This window comes from Neophocaena asiaeorientalis, unplaced genomic scaffold (assembly GCF_003031525.2).
Source record: "Neophocaena asiaeorientalis asiaeorientalis breed wild unplaced genomic scaffold, Neophocaena_asiaeorientalis_V1.1 scaffold593, whole genome shotgun sequence".
NCBI classification, from domain to species: Eukaryota; Metazoa; Chordata; class Mammalia; order Artiodactyla; family Phocoenidae; genus Neophocaena; species Neophocaena asiaeorientalis.
Genome location: NW_020174701.1, coordinates 635,646 through 649,026, shown reverse-complemented (window position 1 = coordinate 649,026; position 13,381 = coordinate 635,646). Strand labels below are relative to the sequence as shown.

The 13,381-nt window shown below is 52.0% G+C and overlaps 1 protein-coding gene across 4 annotated transcripts in view; it reads right to left on the bottom strand.

Moving 5' to 3' along the window:
- Positions 1 to 13,381, bottom strand: part of RALB (RAS like proto-oncogene B) — a 53,122-nt gene that overhangs the window by 31,178 nt on the left and 8,563 nt on the right. The window contains exon 1 of one of the 4 annotated variants that reach the window (XM_024759178.1): positions 8,642 to 8,744. The exons of 1 other annotated variant lie outside the window; for it this stretch is intronic. In XM_024759178.1, coding sequence (XP_024614946.1) covers positions 8,642 to 8,703 — 62 coding nt within the window. In that variant the 5' untranslated portion in view covers positions 8,704 to 8,744. Of the gene's footprint in view, positions 1 to 7,884; positions 8,020 to 8,596; positions 8,745 to 13,381 lie in introns of those variants that run through there. 2 more of the 4 variants (XM_024759180.1, XM_024759181.1) reach the window with 2 other exon arrangements.

The window sequence follows — 13,381 nt, the reverse complement described above, 5'->3', positions numbered from 1 at the left end:
CAGCAGGGCCTTGGGCTTCCTCCCTCCGTAAGAATCCGATCTGACTAGGCACCTCCCCCAGCACAAGCTCAGCGAGACCGTCCCGTCCCGTCAAGGTCTCCGATAAACTCCATGCCGCAGACTCCAACTAAACTTCTCTTTCTCCTCTCCGGTCCTCTCAAACACGAGGGTGCAGCAGCTGGGAAAGAAGTGTGCCCAGCAAGGGGAAGGCGCCTAGCGGGCAAAAGCAAAGAGCCCTCTGCATCTCCCTGCAGACACGGCCCCCCGGGCCCTGCAGCCCCCCTGGCAGGGGTCCCGTCAGGTCCTTCTCCTCTACCTGGCTTCCCGTGTCAGTCCTCCGAGCTCAGCCTTCCCCCTCACGTCCCCACTCTCCCCTGTGGGGATCTCATCCATCTCAGCAGCTTTATCTGTAGCCCCTGAACTCTCAGGACGCAGCCCAGGGTGCTCTCCTGACCTCCAGGCTCCTTCACCTCCTCTGCCTTGGGCCACCTCTCCCCGCTTGGGTGTCTCACGAGACTCTCCAGCTTAACGTTCCCAGAAGAGAACTCTTGATTCTTCCCGCCTTGAAACCCGCTCTTCTCCGTGATTCCCCATAGCCAGCCATACTCATCACTAAAACCAGAAACCCAGGAGTCACCTGTGACCCCTCTGGCCCCGCCGCCACCTCAACTCACGACCAGTTCTGCTGATTCCACCTCCAAGTCACACCCCAAAGCCATCTGCTTCCACAGCCCAGGCCCAGCCACCAACCACTGACTGGCCACGACCTGCTAACTGACCTCTCATCACCACTTCAGCCTCCCCACAAGCTCTTCTCCACACAGCCCCGCTGTAAACAAAAGCCCCTACAAGTGGACGCGTGTTTACAGCCCGCTAACGGCCCACCATGGATGAAATCCAAACCCTCCACACACCGTCGCCCCCAAGACCCTGCACCGGCCTTCCCCCAGCCAGTGTGCCTTCCTTCAGCTCCCGGCACAGGCCAAGTACTGTCCCGCGCAGGACCCCTTCCACGCGCTCTACCCTTTCCTCATCTGGCTATTAGGAAGACCGGAAGCAAGAGGAAGCACAGTACACTCAGGCAACTGAAGAGAGACCCACGTTGCTGCCTGGAGCAGAAAGAAAGAGGCGGAGCCTGGCATGATACGAAGGCAGAGGGGAAAGTAAGGGCCAGTAGCTTAGGGATTTTAGACTTTCTGCTGAGTGCACGGAACAGCCTTCCAAGAGTTACAAGCAAATGGGTGACAAAATTAGACTTGCAAGTTGAAAAGATCATTGTAGCTACAGTGTGGAAAAGCAGAGGGGCCCAGGGCAGACGGGGCCAATGCAGCAGGCCTGGCCTAAGGGAATGACAGTGAACAAGGGACAGTGGACAGGCTTTCCACTAGTTAGGAGGTTATGATACTGTGAGGTATACGTGGTCGTTCAGATGTGACCTAATTATAGTTCTCACATGTCTTTGGCCTTTGCCCACAGCTCCCAGAACCCTGGGAATTTCCTGAATGACAAGCGCAAGGGGAGCACCTTATGTTATGTTTGGTCACTTGTCCTCAGTTCCTGAAAACGATTCAGAGCCATAAAGGTGATGTGAGTGTCGTCTTGTTCATAACAAGCCCCTTCCCACCACAACTGGGTTAGGCCGATGAGGGGACTCTGGGGAAGCACCTGAGGACGCTGGGGGAACCAGCCTTGAAAAGAGGGCTGGAACTTTCAGCCCCACCCTCTGATTTCTGGGGAGGAGGGAGGGGCTAGAGGTTGAATCAATCACCAATGGCCAGTGATTGAATCAGCCATGTTTGTGTGACAGCGCCTCCATAAGCACCGAAAAGAAGGCGCTGAGGAGAGTTTCCAGGTGGGAGAACCAGAGCGCACGGTGGCACGTGCCACCGTGGGGGCCCCAACTCCACAAGGACATGTGCTCCTGTGACTGGGACCTCACCCTGTGCACCTCTTCACCTGGCTGTTGACTCACATTCTTTGTAACAGGCTGGTCATCTAATGAGTAAATGGGCTTCCTGAGTTCCGTGAGCCACTCCCGCAAATTAACTGAACCCAAGCAGGGGGTGGTGAGAACCTCTGGTTTATAGCCAGTTGGTCAGGAGTGCAGGTGATGACCTGGCACCTGAAACCCAATCACGGTGTCATGGGGACCTCCAATCTGTAGCCACTTGGTTGGAAGCACAGGTGACGACCTGGACCCGCGACTGGTGTCTGAAGCGGCACCAGTCCTGTGGGACTGAGCCCTTGAGCTGTAGAGTCTGGCGCTACCCCTGGGTAGAGAGTGTCACGGTTGGGCTGAAATGAAGGACGCCCCGCTGGTGGCAGAGGGTTTCTCAGTGGTGTGCCCTCACCCACCCCACCTTGGAATCAGGTGTAGAAATCTTTTACAAGTTAAAAAACCGGCAGACTTTACTGAACAAACATATGCAATTTGAGATTTAAAAAAGGCCTAATATGCAAGGGTGAGGAGAGGTACCATGCTGGCTGAAATCCAGTCCTGACGATGGGATCAGCTACTCCGCAATGGCTGACGGGCCCCCATCTTTTCCTGTTTTGACTGGCGGGAGGAAGGAGGGGACAATGGGAAAGGATAAACGGTAGGATAAAGGAAAGTAAGACACTAGCTCATAAACTGGGGCAGCGGATGGGAAAAGAGCCAAAAACAGGAAGAAAGGAACGGCAAATTGTGCTGACTTTTCCACCTGGCCTCCTGATGAGTCCAACAGCCTTGAACTGGGCTGGAACGAACAGAAGCGATTTTTAGCAGACTTCATTTGCTGAAGTTACAATTTAACATGATTTATGAAGCTTCTTGTTATAAATATGCTTGAGTCAAAGGATATCTGTTACATGAAAGTACCAGAATCATAGAATTTTTAGAAACGGAAAGAAACCTGGAGGTCACTGACTCAGGCTTCCGGCTCAGGATCCCTGAATTCTTCTCTCCACGTATGGACACTCCAGAAAGATTTCATCTAGAAGCTAAAAGAATAAGGCCCTTCTGTCCAGGTGGATGGTTAAAATCTATTAGGGTTTCAAAAGAGAAATGAAGAATTGCTAAGCAGAGAAATATTGTCCAAAGCTTTATAGTAATTGGAAGAGGGTCTTTTTTTTTTTTCCTCCCGGAATGCCATAGTTTATTCATGTCTTAGCATCAGGGCTCTAGAAAACTTTTTCCTCTGATTATGCCTCTTTTCTCCCTCCCTTTTCAAAAAAACTTTTTATTGTGGAAAGTTTCACACATACATAAAGTCAGGAAGAAGCATTTAATAAACAGCCTTGTGTCCATCACCCACATTCTCCAAGAGTTTTTCAGCTACTTTGCCAGTGAGTTTTATTTTTTAAAAAATACACAGATCAGGGCGTCCCTGGTGGCGCAGTGGTTGAGAGTCCGCCTGCCGATGCAGGGGACACGGGTTCGTGCCCCGGTCCGGGAAGGTCCCACATGCCGCGGAGCGGCTGGGCCCGTGAGCCATGGCCGCTGAGCCTGCGCGTCCGGAGCCTGTGCTCCGCAACGGGAGAGGCCACAACAGTGAGAGGCCCGCGTACCGCAAAAAAAAAAAAAAAATACACAGATCACTACTCACTGACTTTAAGCTGTTCATCAAGGAGATCATTTTGCAATAATTTTTTACCAATTTGTCCCAGGGTTAAAAAAAATAGCTCAGCTGTTCCATTTGGTTTAGGGACTAGCGAGATTTTAATTTCTCATTTCCAAAGCTACTGCATATTTGGCTAATTAATCCTAGCATCTGACAATGAAGGAGCAGAGAAAGAACACAACGTTTCAAGTACAGAACAGTAAAAACTCCAGCTGCATTTTAATCTCCCATGGTACAAACTTCAGGAAGCGTATGAAACAAAACCTTCAAAAGGAAACTGTGGTAGTTAGCCTCCAAGAATGCCAATGGTTATCAGGCTTCCCCAGGGCAGCCCACTCCCACACTGCACCAGGTTGGTCCATGTGCTGGCAGAAAGGATGGTACACGGCTTCCAAGAGGAGGTACCAGGGCACGGCAGTCTCCATCGTGATCATCCTCGCTCTCTCTCTCTCTCTCCACACACACACACACACACACACACACACACACACACACGTCACTTGCCCCGGGGGAGAAGGTGAGCACCCAGGTTGTGCAGGGCCCTGCGGAGCAGCCACGTGGTGAGCACTGAGGACCCCAGGCCACAGGCGTGTGCGTGCCCCGTCTCGGGAGAAACTCTGAACCAGAGCGCCCAGCCGAGCTGCTCCCAGATCCTGAACTTCAGAAACTATGTGATCATAAATGTCTGTTGTCTTAAGCTGCTAAATTTGGGCCAATTTATTACACAGCAGTAGAAAATTCACTCAAAAGACAGACTAACTTTTGAGGCAGGCAGCCACACAGCACCAAACTACTCTATTTCCTTCAACTCGTGACGTATACTAAGCAAAATTACATAGCTTGGAATGTTTTAATCTGGATGAGACCTAACTCAATATTTTGTATGTCGATTCCCAATCTGGTGGGCCTAAATCATACTGTATACAAATTGCCCACTAAGCACTGACAAAAGCAACAAAGACAACAATGTATTAGCCATTATTTATTGATAGCACCCGTTTCTGCATTTAGACTTCGAGTTTTTAAAAGGCAAAAACTCCCCAAAGATTGGTCTACAACCACGACAGAGAACACTCAGGAAAATGATAAGCACTTACTTTTTTTTTTAGAGTAACATAAACTTGAAATTGAGACCCCGCTGGTATTTTGCAGTTGCTATAGGAACCACACGTACCTTCCCTCTTTGACATTCCGCATCCACATTCTCTTTGCCTTTCTTTCCACTCTCAGCCACCCAAAAGCTCACACGCCCTGCCCTCATGTCTGCTTGGCCCCTCTACTTTTCGGAACATCCAATATGTACACGTGCACACCCGTACTTGTATTCCTAGGAACCAAAAGAACTGAGGACACAGCTCATGGTCAAATCTCCAAGGCCAGATACTTACCTGGTATTGGTTAGATCAGGGGGTCTGTGCCAGCAGATAGCTGATGCTCAGTAAGGATCAGGTTCCCTCCTCCTCCTTGCCCACCCCGGCCCCCTCCGCACGATGAGGGAAGGGCTCCATTTCTCTGGTACTCAGTCAGCTCTCTTCCATTCAGACTCCTCAGCAACACTCCTTCACTTGAGAAGAACATCCAGCGGGCTCTATGTTCTGTACAGGCAGCCCCCAACTTAGGATGTGACCCACGATTTTTCAACTTTATGATGGTGTAAAAGAGAGAAGCATTCGGTAGAAACCTACTTCAAATTTTGGACTTTGATCTTTTCCCGGGCTAGCAATATGCGGTAAGATACCCTCTTGTGTGGGCAGAGACCTAAATAGACAACGTCTCCAAAGAAGACGTACAGGTGGCCAATAGGCGCGTGACAAGATGCTTGACATCGCTAATTGTTAGAGAAACGCAAATCAAAGCTACAATGAGGTACCAACTCACACCGGTCAGAATGGCCATCATCAAAAAGTCTACAAATAATAAATGCTGGAGAGGGTGCAGAGAAAAGGCAACCCTCCTACACCGTTGGTGGGAATGTAAGTTGGTGCAGCCACTATGGAGAACCGTATGGAGGTTCCTTAAAAAACTGAAAATAGAGTTGCCATATGATCCTGTAATCCCACTCCTGGGCATATATCCAGACAAAACTGTAATTCAACCAGATACATGCACCCCTATGTTCATAGCATCACTATTTACTCCAGTAGCCAAGAAGCAACCTAAGTGTCCATCAACAGATGAATGGATAAAGAAGATGTGGTCCATATATACAATGGAATATTACTCAGCCTTAAAAAAGAATGAAATAATGCCATTTGCAGCAACATGGATAGCCCTAGAGATTCTCATCCTAAGTGAAGTTAGTCAGAGAGAGAAAAACAAGTATCATATGATACCACTTATATGTGGCGTCTTTTAAAAAAATGATACAAATGTGAACTTATTTACAAAACAGAAACTGACCCAGAGACATAGAGAACAAATTTATGGTTACCAAAGGGGATAGCATGTGGGGATGAGAGGCAGGGGGAGGTAAATTAGGGAGTTTGGGATTAACGTATATGCACTACTCTATATAAAACAGGTGAACAACAAGGACCTACTGTAGAGCACAGGGAACTCTAACTCAATATCCTGTAATAACCTATAATGGAAAAGGTTCTGAAAAATATATGCACACACATATATATGTTTCACTTTGCTGTACACCTGAAACTAACACGACATTGTAAACCAACTATACTTCAATAACTAAAGAAAAAAAAAACAAAACTCCTCTCTGTGCTGCTGGACCACAGCCCCAGTCAGCCACAGGACCACAAGGGGGAACAGCTGATACAAGACCAGTCCGTACCCTCCATACCCACAGAGCCGGTCTGTTCTCCACTCTGAGTACAGAATGCAATAAGCTACATGAGATATTCAACACTTTATCATAGGACAGGCTTTGTTTTGGGTGATTCTGCCCAACTGGAGGCAATGGGGGTGCTCTGAGCAGGTCTACGGTGGGCCAGGCTAAGCAATGGGTTCAGCAGGTTAAGCGTATTAAATGTGTCTTTGACCTACGATATTTTCAACCTATGGTGGGTCTATCAGGACGTAACTTCAGTAAGTCAAGGACGAGCTGGGTTTGGAGCCAGTGAAAAGTGGGACTCTCGCTATCACCCTGAGACAAGTTGCACTGGAAGCCTCAGAAGAGCTGCCAGGATCTCTCAGTGCTATTGCTCTAGGTCGTTACACTGTCTCCACATTTAGCTTTCAGAAAGAGGCTCCAATTATGTTTCTAGGTGGATAAGAATTTAGTAACTGAATGCAAAGACTTATTGTGGGATTGGGTGATGCAGCCCAAAGAATTATCTCAACCCTGTGGTCTAAACATTTCCAGAATCTCAAGCCATCTTCCACCAAGGCAAGAACCCTGAAGAATTAAGGCAAGAAATCAGAACTTTTCCACCTCTTCCACCTTCTACCAAGACCCACTGAGATCCCATTTGCGGCCCTATTCTTGTTTTCCTATCTTTATGTGTCCAGTCCCGTCTTCCCAAAAGACATCTAATAAGTTAGCCCACCCACTTTTTTTCACACGAAACCCTGGGCATAGGGAAATCTTGCTGACATCTCAGGTCAGAATAGTCACCGTTTCCAATGGGAAATAACATGAATAGAAAAGGAAGGAAGATCCAGGTGGGGCAGGAGAAAGACTAGCTGTAGCAACTGAAGCCACACACGAGGGATGTGTGTCCCTGGCCTTATTCCCACCCCTAACCCTAACCCCCACTGCCACAAAGGACGCCGCCAGCGTTCCTTACTTCGTTTAACCCTAACAAGGAGGATGACCATCACCTTTTTACAGCTGTGGACTCTGCAGGACAGAGAAGTGCAGAGCTGTGCTCGAGATCACACCACGAAGAAAGTTTCAGAACGTGGGTCTTCGCACCTTGCCCTCCTGTCCTTCCCAATATTCAAGCCTACCTTTCCCGCTCACTCCGTATCTGAGAACTTCGACATTCCAATCATATTGTTCCAGGTGGACGGAACACTGCCTTAAACTGTTTCCAACTGTGACATCCGAGAATCTTGCTGCTTTCTTAAAATATGGGTCATTTACCCGTCTGAAAGATACACTAGCCCTTCTGACAATCCGTGCCCACTATCCATCCTCAAAACCTAACCAAAAAAAAATTTTGAATGAGGTTAGGAAACCGGGACAAAGCAGAAAGTTCACTGTTCTACAAGGGACGAAACCAAGTCACAGACAACTCCAACGAGCCATCAGCCAAGTCTCTCCCAATGGCAATTCTAAACGAGTCCGGGGGACACAAGAGCTTCTCTCCGGAAGACTCACCTGAAAGCAACATCAAAGTTCCAACGTTTCCAGAATTCACCCGAAAACGAGCATAGGACGGACGCTGCTCCCACGAGCAGCCTGGGCGCAGCTGTCTCGGCACCAGCGTCTGAGCCCACCACGGGCACGACCTCCTAGACCTACGGGGGCGAGACGAGGCGCACGTGCAGGTCCAGGCGCGCCCCGGGAAAAGCCGCCCCAGCGCCAGACCCTCGCGTAAGGGAGCTGGGCGTGGGGGGGTGGGGAGGGCGTAGGGGGGGGCAACTTTGCGCTCAGCACCAGGACGGCAGCAAACCCAACACGCAGCAGACCGCGCAACCTTCGAAGCGGCCCCCGGGGGTCCACGGCCAAGCTCTTGAGGCGCTAAGAAGTTTGTGCAACATTCACAGCCTCACCCTGACCACAGCGGCGACTAAGGGCCTGAGGAAGTGAACCCTCCTCGGCTGGAGGCCCGAAAGGCAGGAAGTGGCGGCAGAGGCCACTTGCCGGACAAGGGAAGGAGCGCCGGACTCGGGAGGTGGCTGGGGCGCCGCCCCCATCTCCCCCGCCCCAAGCGGGTCTCGGAGGACCCCCGCCCCCGGCCCGAGCGGGGCCGCCGCCCCCAGGTCGCCCTCCTGCCACAGCCCTGCGCGGAGCCGGGGCCAGGTGCCACCCGGCCCGGGGCGCGCCCCACCTCGCCCGCAGGGCCCCGCCGGGGCGCGGACACCCTTACCTTTACCGCCTGGCCGTCCGCACCGGCCCCCGCCCTTAAACCTGCCCCGCCCGCTCCTTCGCCTCCTCCGGCGGCCGGACCCCAGCCCTGCCCCGCCGATTTGTCATTGAGCCGCCGGCTCGCTTCCCCACCCCCCGAGCGCGCGCCCGGCGTCGCCTAGGCAACCCCGCCCCTCGAGAGCGCGCCCTGCCTTCCGCTCCCGCCCGTCCCCCGGAGGCCTCGCCCATCGGGAGCCTACTAGCCAATCCGAAGCGGAGTTTCCCAGCCTTGGGCGGGGTGAGGAGGAAGCTTCTCCAATGAGAAGCCGTCTAGGGCGGGAGGGGCGGGCTCCGTACGCAGGCCCCGCCCGCCTCCACTTCCTCCTGTCGGCGGCTGACGCGCTGCACGTGACCACCGCTGCAGTGAAGGAATCCGAGCAGGTCTGGGGACTCTGGGCGTGGCGGGCAGGGGTGCTCCCTCCGTGGGCTTAGGTCAGGGCGAGCCCAGAGCCCTGGAAAGCAAAAAGGAAAGGCAGGCCTGATGTGGAGAAACCGAGGCAAATCACGATGCCTCCAGGCGGCTGTCGGGACGCCGGCCCGGGGCTCCCGAGGCGGGACCTCCGCCTGCCGCCACCACTCCCCACGCTGATGACACCCCATTAGCAGTAATGGGGTTGCCAGGGCCTCGCAATGACTTGGCCCAGGTCACGTACAAGGGCCGGAATCCTCACCCCAGCTGTAGCCTTGATGTCGGAAGTTCAGTGGGTAAGCTCGTGGCCGACGGGTTTTTCACCCACAAGGCTCAGGAACTTGTAATTTCGATCCAAATAGGGTTTGGGTTGATTTTCCTAACTGCCCCTTCTTAGAGCTGAGTCCTACCCTCATTCCACTTCGCCTTCGCAGGATTTATGGCCCCACTGATCCCTACACAAACCTCATGGCACGTCCGTCACACACTGTATGGCAATCAATTGTTTAAATGCCCGCCTCTATATCTCTAGGGATGAAAACTATCTCTTGTTCAATTTGATATCCACAGCAGCTAGCACCGTGTAATTAATCCTTTCCTTGTTGATAATTATACACCAGGGTGCTGCGTGTGGTATATGAGAGGCTTTGTGCCTTGATTACATTGCTATGTATAAGCAGCTAACAGATTCAGGCCCTTTACCAAGAGCTGTATCAAAAAGCACAGAAGCTTTAACTTAGTCTTAAGTAACGGTCTTAACCAAAAACATGTCACCAGAATATCCTAGTGTTACCCTACTATCCTAAGTATTCTGTTTTACCCTTCTTGTATGCATTAAAGGCGTACTAATTGCCTGCTAATTATATGACAGAAACTGCCAGGTGCTATAAGAGAGAAGGTAGGAGGCTTCTCAAAAAAGGAGGCTCTCTATGGACCTAGAGATGATCACACTAAGTGAAGTAACTCAGAGAGAAAGACAAACACCGTGTGATACCGCTTATGTGTGGAACCTAAAATACGATACAAATGAACTTACCTACGAAACAGACTCACAGACAGGTGGAGAACAGACTGGTGGTTGCCAAGGGGGGGCGTGGGGGAGGGATGGGCTGGGAGTTGGGGATGAGCAGATGACAACTACTGTGTAGAGAATAGATACACAACAAGGTCCTACTGCAGAGCACAGGGAACTATATTCAATATCCTGTTAAACCACAATGGAAAAGAACATGAAAAAGAATGTATATATATGTATAACTTGAATCACTGGCTGTACAGCAGAAATTAACACATTGTAAATCAACTATACTTCAATAAAATAAACTTTAAGGTAAAAACTTTTTTTAAAAAAGGAAGCTCTCAAGTATCTATAACCTAGAAGGGGAATCAGGTGCAAACTTTTTCCTGTGGAGTAACAATGAAGTGCACAGGTTTAGAATCAGGAAGCACAGATTCACAGAACTAGCAATGGTTAGGAAGTTGGTTAGGAAGTTGCTTAGCCTCTGTGGGCCTCAGTTTCCCCAGCCATGCCATAGGAGCAGCGCCTGTGCCCTGCAGGTGTGAAGATTTAAATGCAATTACCTATAGAGCTCTCGGTAGATACAGTGCTAGGAACTTGATGAGCGCTTAACAAATGTTAGCTTCAATTGACTGTGATTGCCAGCAGAGGCCAAGATGTGCACTCAAGCCCATCGTAACCACCTAGGGGACAGCGTTTCGTCCCGAGGCCCGTGGTGACTGGGGTGTGCGCAGCCCAGCGGGAAGGACCTGCTGTGATGATGTCATTTGACCAAATGCACGTTGAGACAGTGGAGCGGCTCCCCGCAGCCCGGCCAGCTGAAATGGGCAGTTTAGGGGACAGGATCAGGGTTGTGGAGACGACCAGCGTTTCCTGTCCCCACACCCCTAGGGTCCACAGTGGCCACAGGCGGTTTCCTTACCTTTCCTGGGTGCATAAGTGCCATTGCTGTGACTAGCAACAGAATGTCATGCAGGATGGATACAGTGGGCTTTCTGAGAAATGCTGTCCTTACTCTCTTCCCCCCATTGCCCGCGCCACCCCCCCACCTCCGTACCTCCTTTAGCTCCCAGGACTCGGAGGGATTCCCGTGGGAGGAACATCTGTTCGGCTCCTAGACACGCCAGGCCCCGGCTGAGCGTGGTGGGTGCAGAGAGGATCAGAACACTTTTGGAAGGGCTGTCTCACAGAGGTCACAGCCCAGGAGCATGTCCCATGGGGGGATGAGCCCTGAGAGGTGACCGGCCACAGAGCCTCTGGGACTGCTCCTGTCTGGTCTCGGGCCACCCCTGTCTGCTGAGCTTCTCCTAAGGGAACCCTGACTGCCCGCAGAGCCCAGGGCCTGAACAGCAGGGATACGAGATCCCCAGCAGGCCCCTGTAAGGTGACTCGCACCCACTGCAGCTGTAGAAGAAGCATTCTAGATGTTCCCTCTTTCAAAACTATCAACTGAGTCCAGAGCGCTGTCTGACAAGTATTTCCACTTCTCTTTCCAGGGCACTGGCGGGACCTGAACTTCCCAGCTCCCTGTGCTTGAGTGAGGCGATGTGACTAGTTCTACCCAATGACCTGGAAGCAGAAGGGACACGTAGTCATTTGGGGGCAGGAGACTGTCAGTGTGAGACCCTTCTCGGTGGCACGGCCACTGGGAGTGTTTGGGAGGGTGGCCGCGCCGTCAGCCCCGGCACCTGCAGTGAGCACAGCGCCTCTCACCCCCGCCCCCGACGGCCTGAGATCTCCGCTGACCATGGCGAGACATAAACGTTTGTGGTTTGAAGGCACTAAGATTCAGGAGTTGTTTGTTCAGCTGCAAAGCTTCACATCCTCTGACTGACGCCGGGCGCTAACGTGTGCCAAGCTGGGGATGCAATGGTGGACAACTCAGACGAGAGAACCAGTAGATGGACAAGCAACCTGAGAACTCCCGATGACGTCAGGCTGGGTGGCCAGAAGAAGGCCTCTCTTCATATACACACTACCATGTGCAAAACAGAGAGCTAGCGGGAACCTGCGGTACAGCACAGGGCGCTCAGCTCGGTGCTCCGTGACCTCCTAGATGGGTGGGCTGGGCGGGCGATGGGAGGGAGGGGATACGTGTACACACATAGCTGATTCACTTCGTTGTACAGCAGAAACCAACACAACGCTGTAAAGCAACTATGCCCCCATTTAAAATTTTTTTTAAAAAGTCTTTCTCAGGAGGCGACATTTAAGCTAGGACCTGAAGGACGCAAAGGAATCAGTGTCAGGAAAGGTTGGAAGTGAGGGGAAGGAGAGGACCTTCCGAGCGGAGGAACAAGCCGCAGAGACAGCGGCCAGGAGGCGTGGACGGAGAGCCGTGGGCGGGGCGGGCGGGTGAGACCCCAGAGGGTGCAGAGGGAGGTGGGATCTGGATCATGCGGGGGCTCCTAGGTTAGGGTGAGGAGATTGGAATGTGTTCCAAGTGTGACAGGAAGCCACTTAGGAGGTTCAAGTCTGCAGGCGGACAGGCTTTGATTTAGGTTTTAGAAAGACCACTCTCGTATCGTGTAGAGGTCGAGCTGTAAGGGGCAGGTGTGGGCATGGGGCTTAGAAGGCTGTTCCGGGGGTCCAAGCAAAGTGGGGTCCGCAGGGCCAGAGGCTGGAAGGGAAACCTGCCCTCAGGAGGTTCGGGGAGATTTGCAGAAGGAGGGGAGCAAAAGCACTGAACAGAAGGTCCTCCTGCCAAATCCCAGAGGAAGCAGAGGCAAGGCTGGACGTCGGGACCCCCAGAGGTGCACTGACTCCAGGGAGACGGGTGCTCAAAAGCCAGGCGGAACGGGGCTTGTGGAGCCACGGGGTGTGGAGCAGAGAGCTGGCCAATTTCCTAGAACATCAGCCAGAACAGCCCTGGATGGTATTATTGGAAAGAGTCTGACAAGCTCTGACATCCCTGTGGGCATTTGATACTTGGTGACCGCCTCGATTAGAGGGGGGCCACCGATCTATAGACGGAAAAAAGCCATTCTTACCTACTGACGGCGGGAAGAATCTACTGTAAACAGCAAGACTAGATGGGGTGCATCTCCAGTGATCCAGTCTCCTTGCTACTCTGTGTTTCCCCAGCCCTCAGTGCCCTGCACTTCATGTTCTCAGGAACGGGTCTCACAGGCTCATTCATACACAGGAATAAATGACTAAAGACAGCTCAGTGCAGGACTTCCCTGGTGGTCCAGTGGTTAAGACTGCGCTTCCAATGCAGGAGACACGGGTTCGATCCCCGGTAGGGGAGCTAAGGTCCCGCATGGCGCGGCCAAAAAGAAAAAAAAAAGACAGCTCTGTGGGTTCCCATTCCTTCCTGG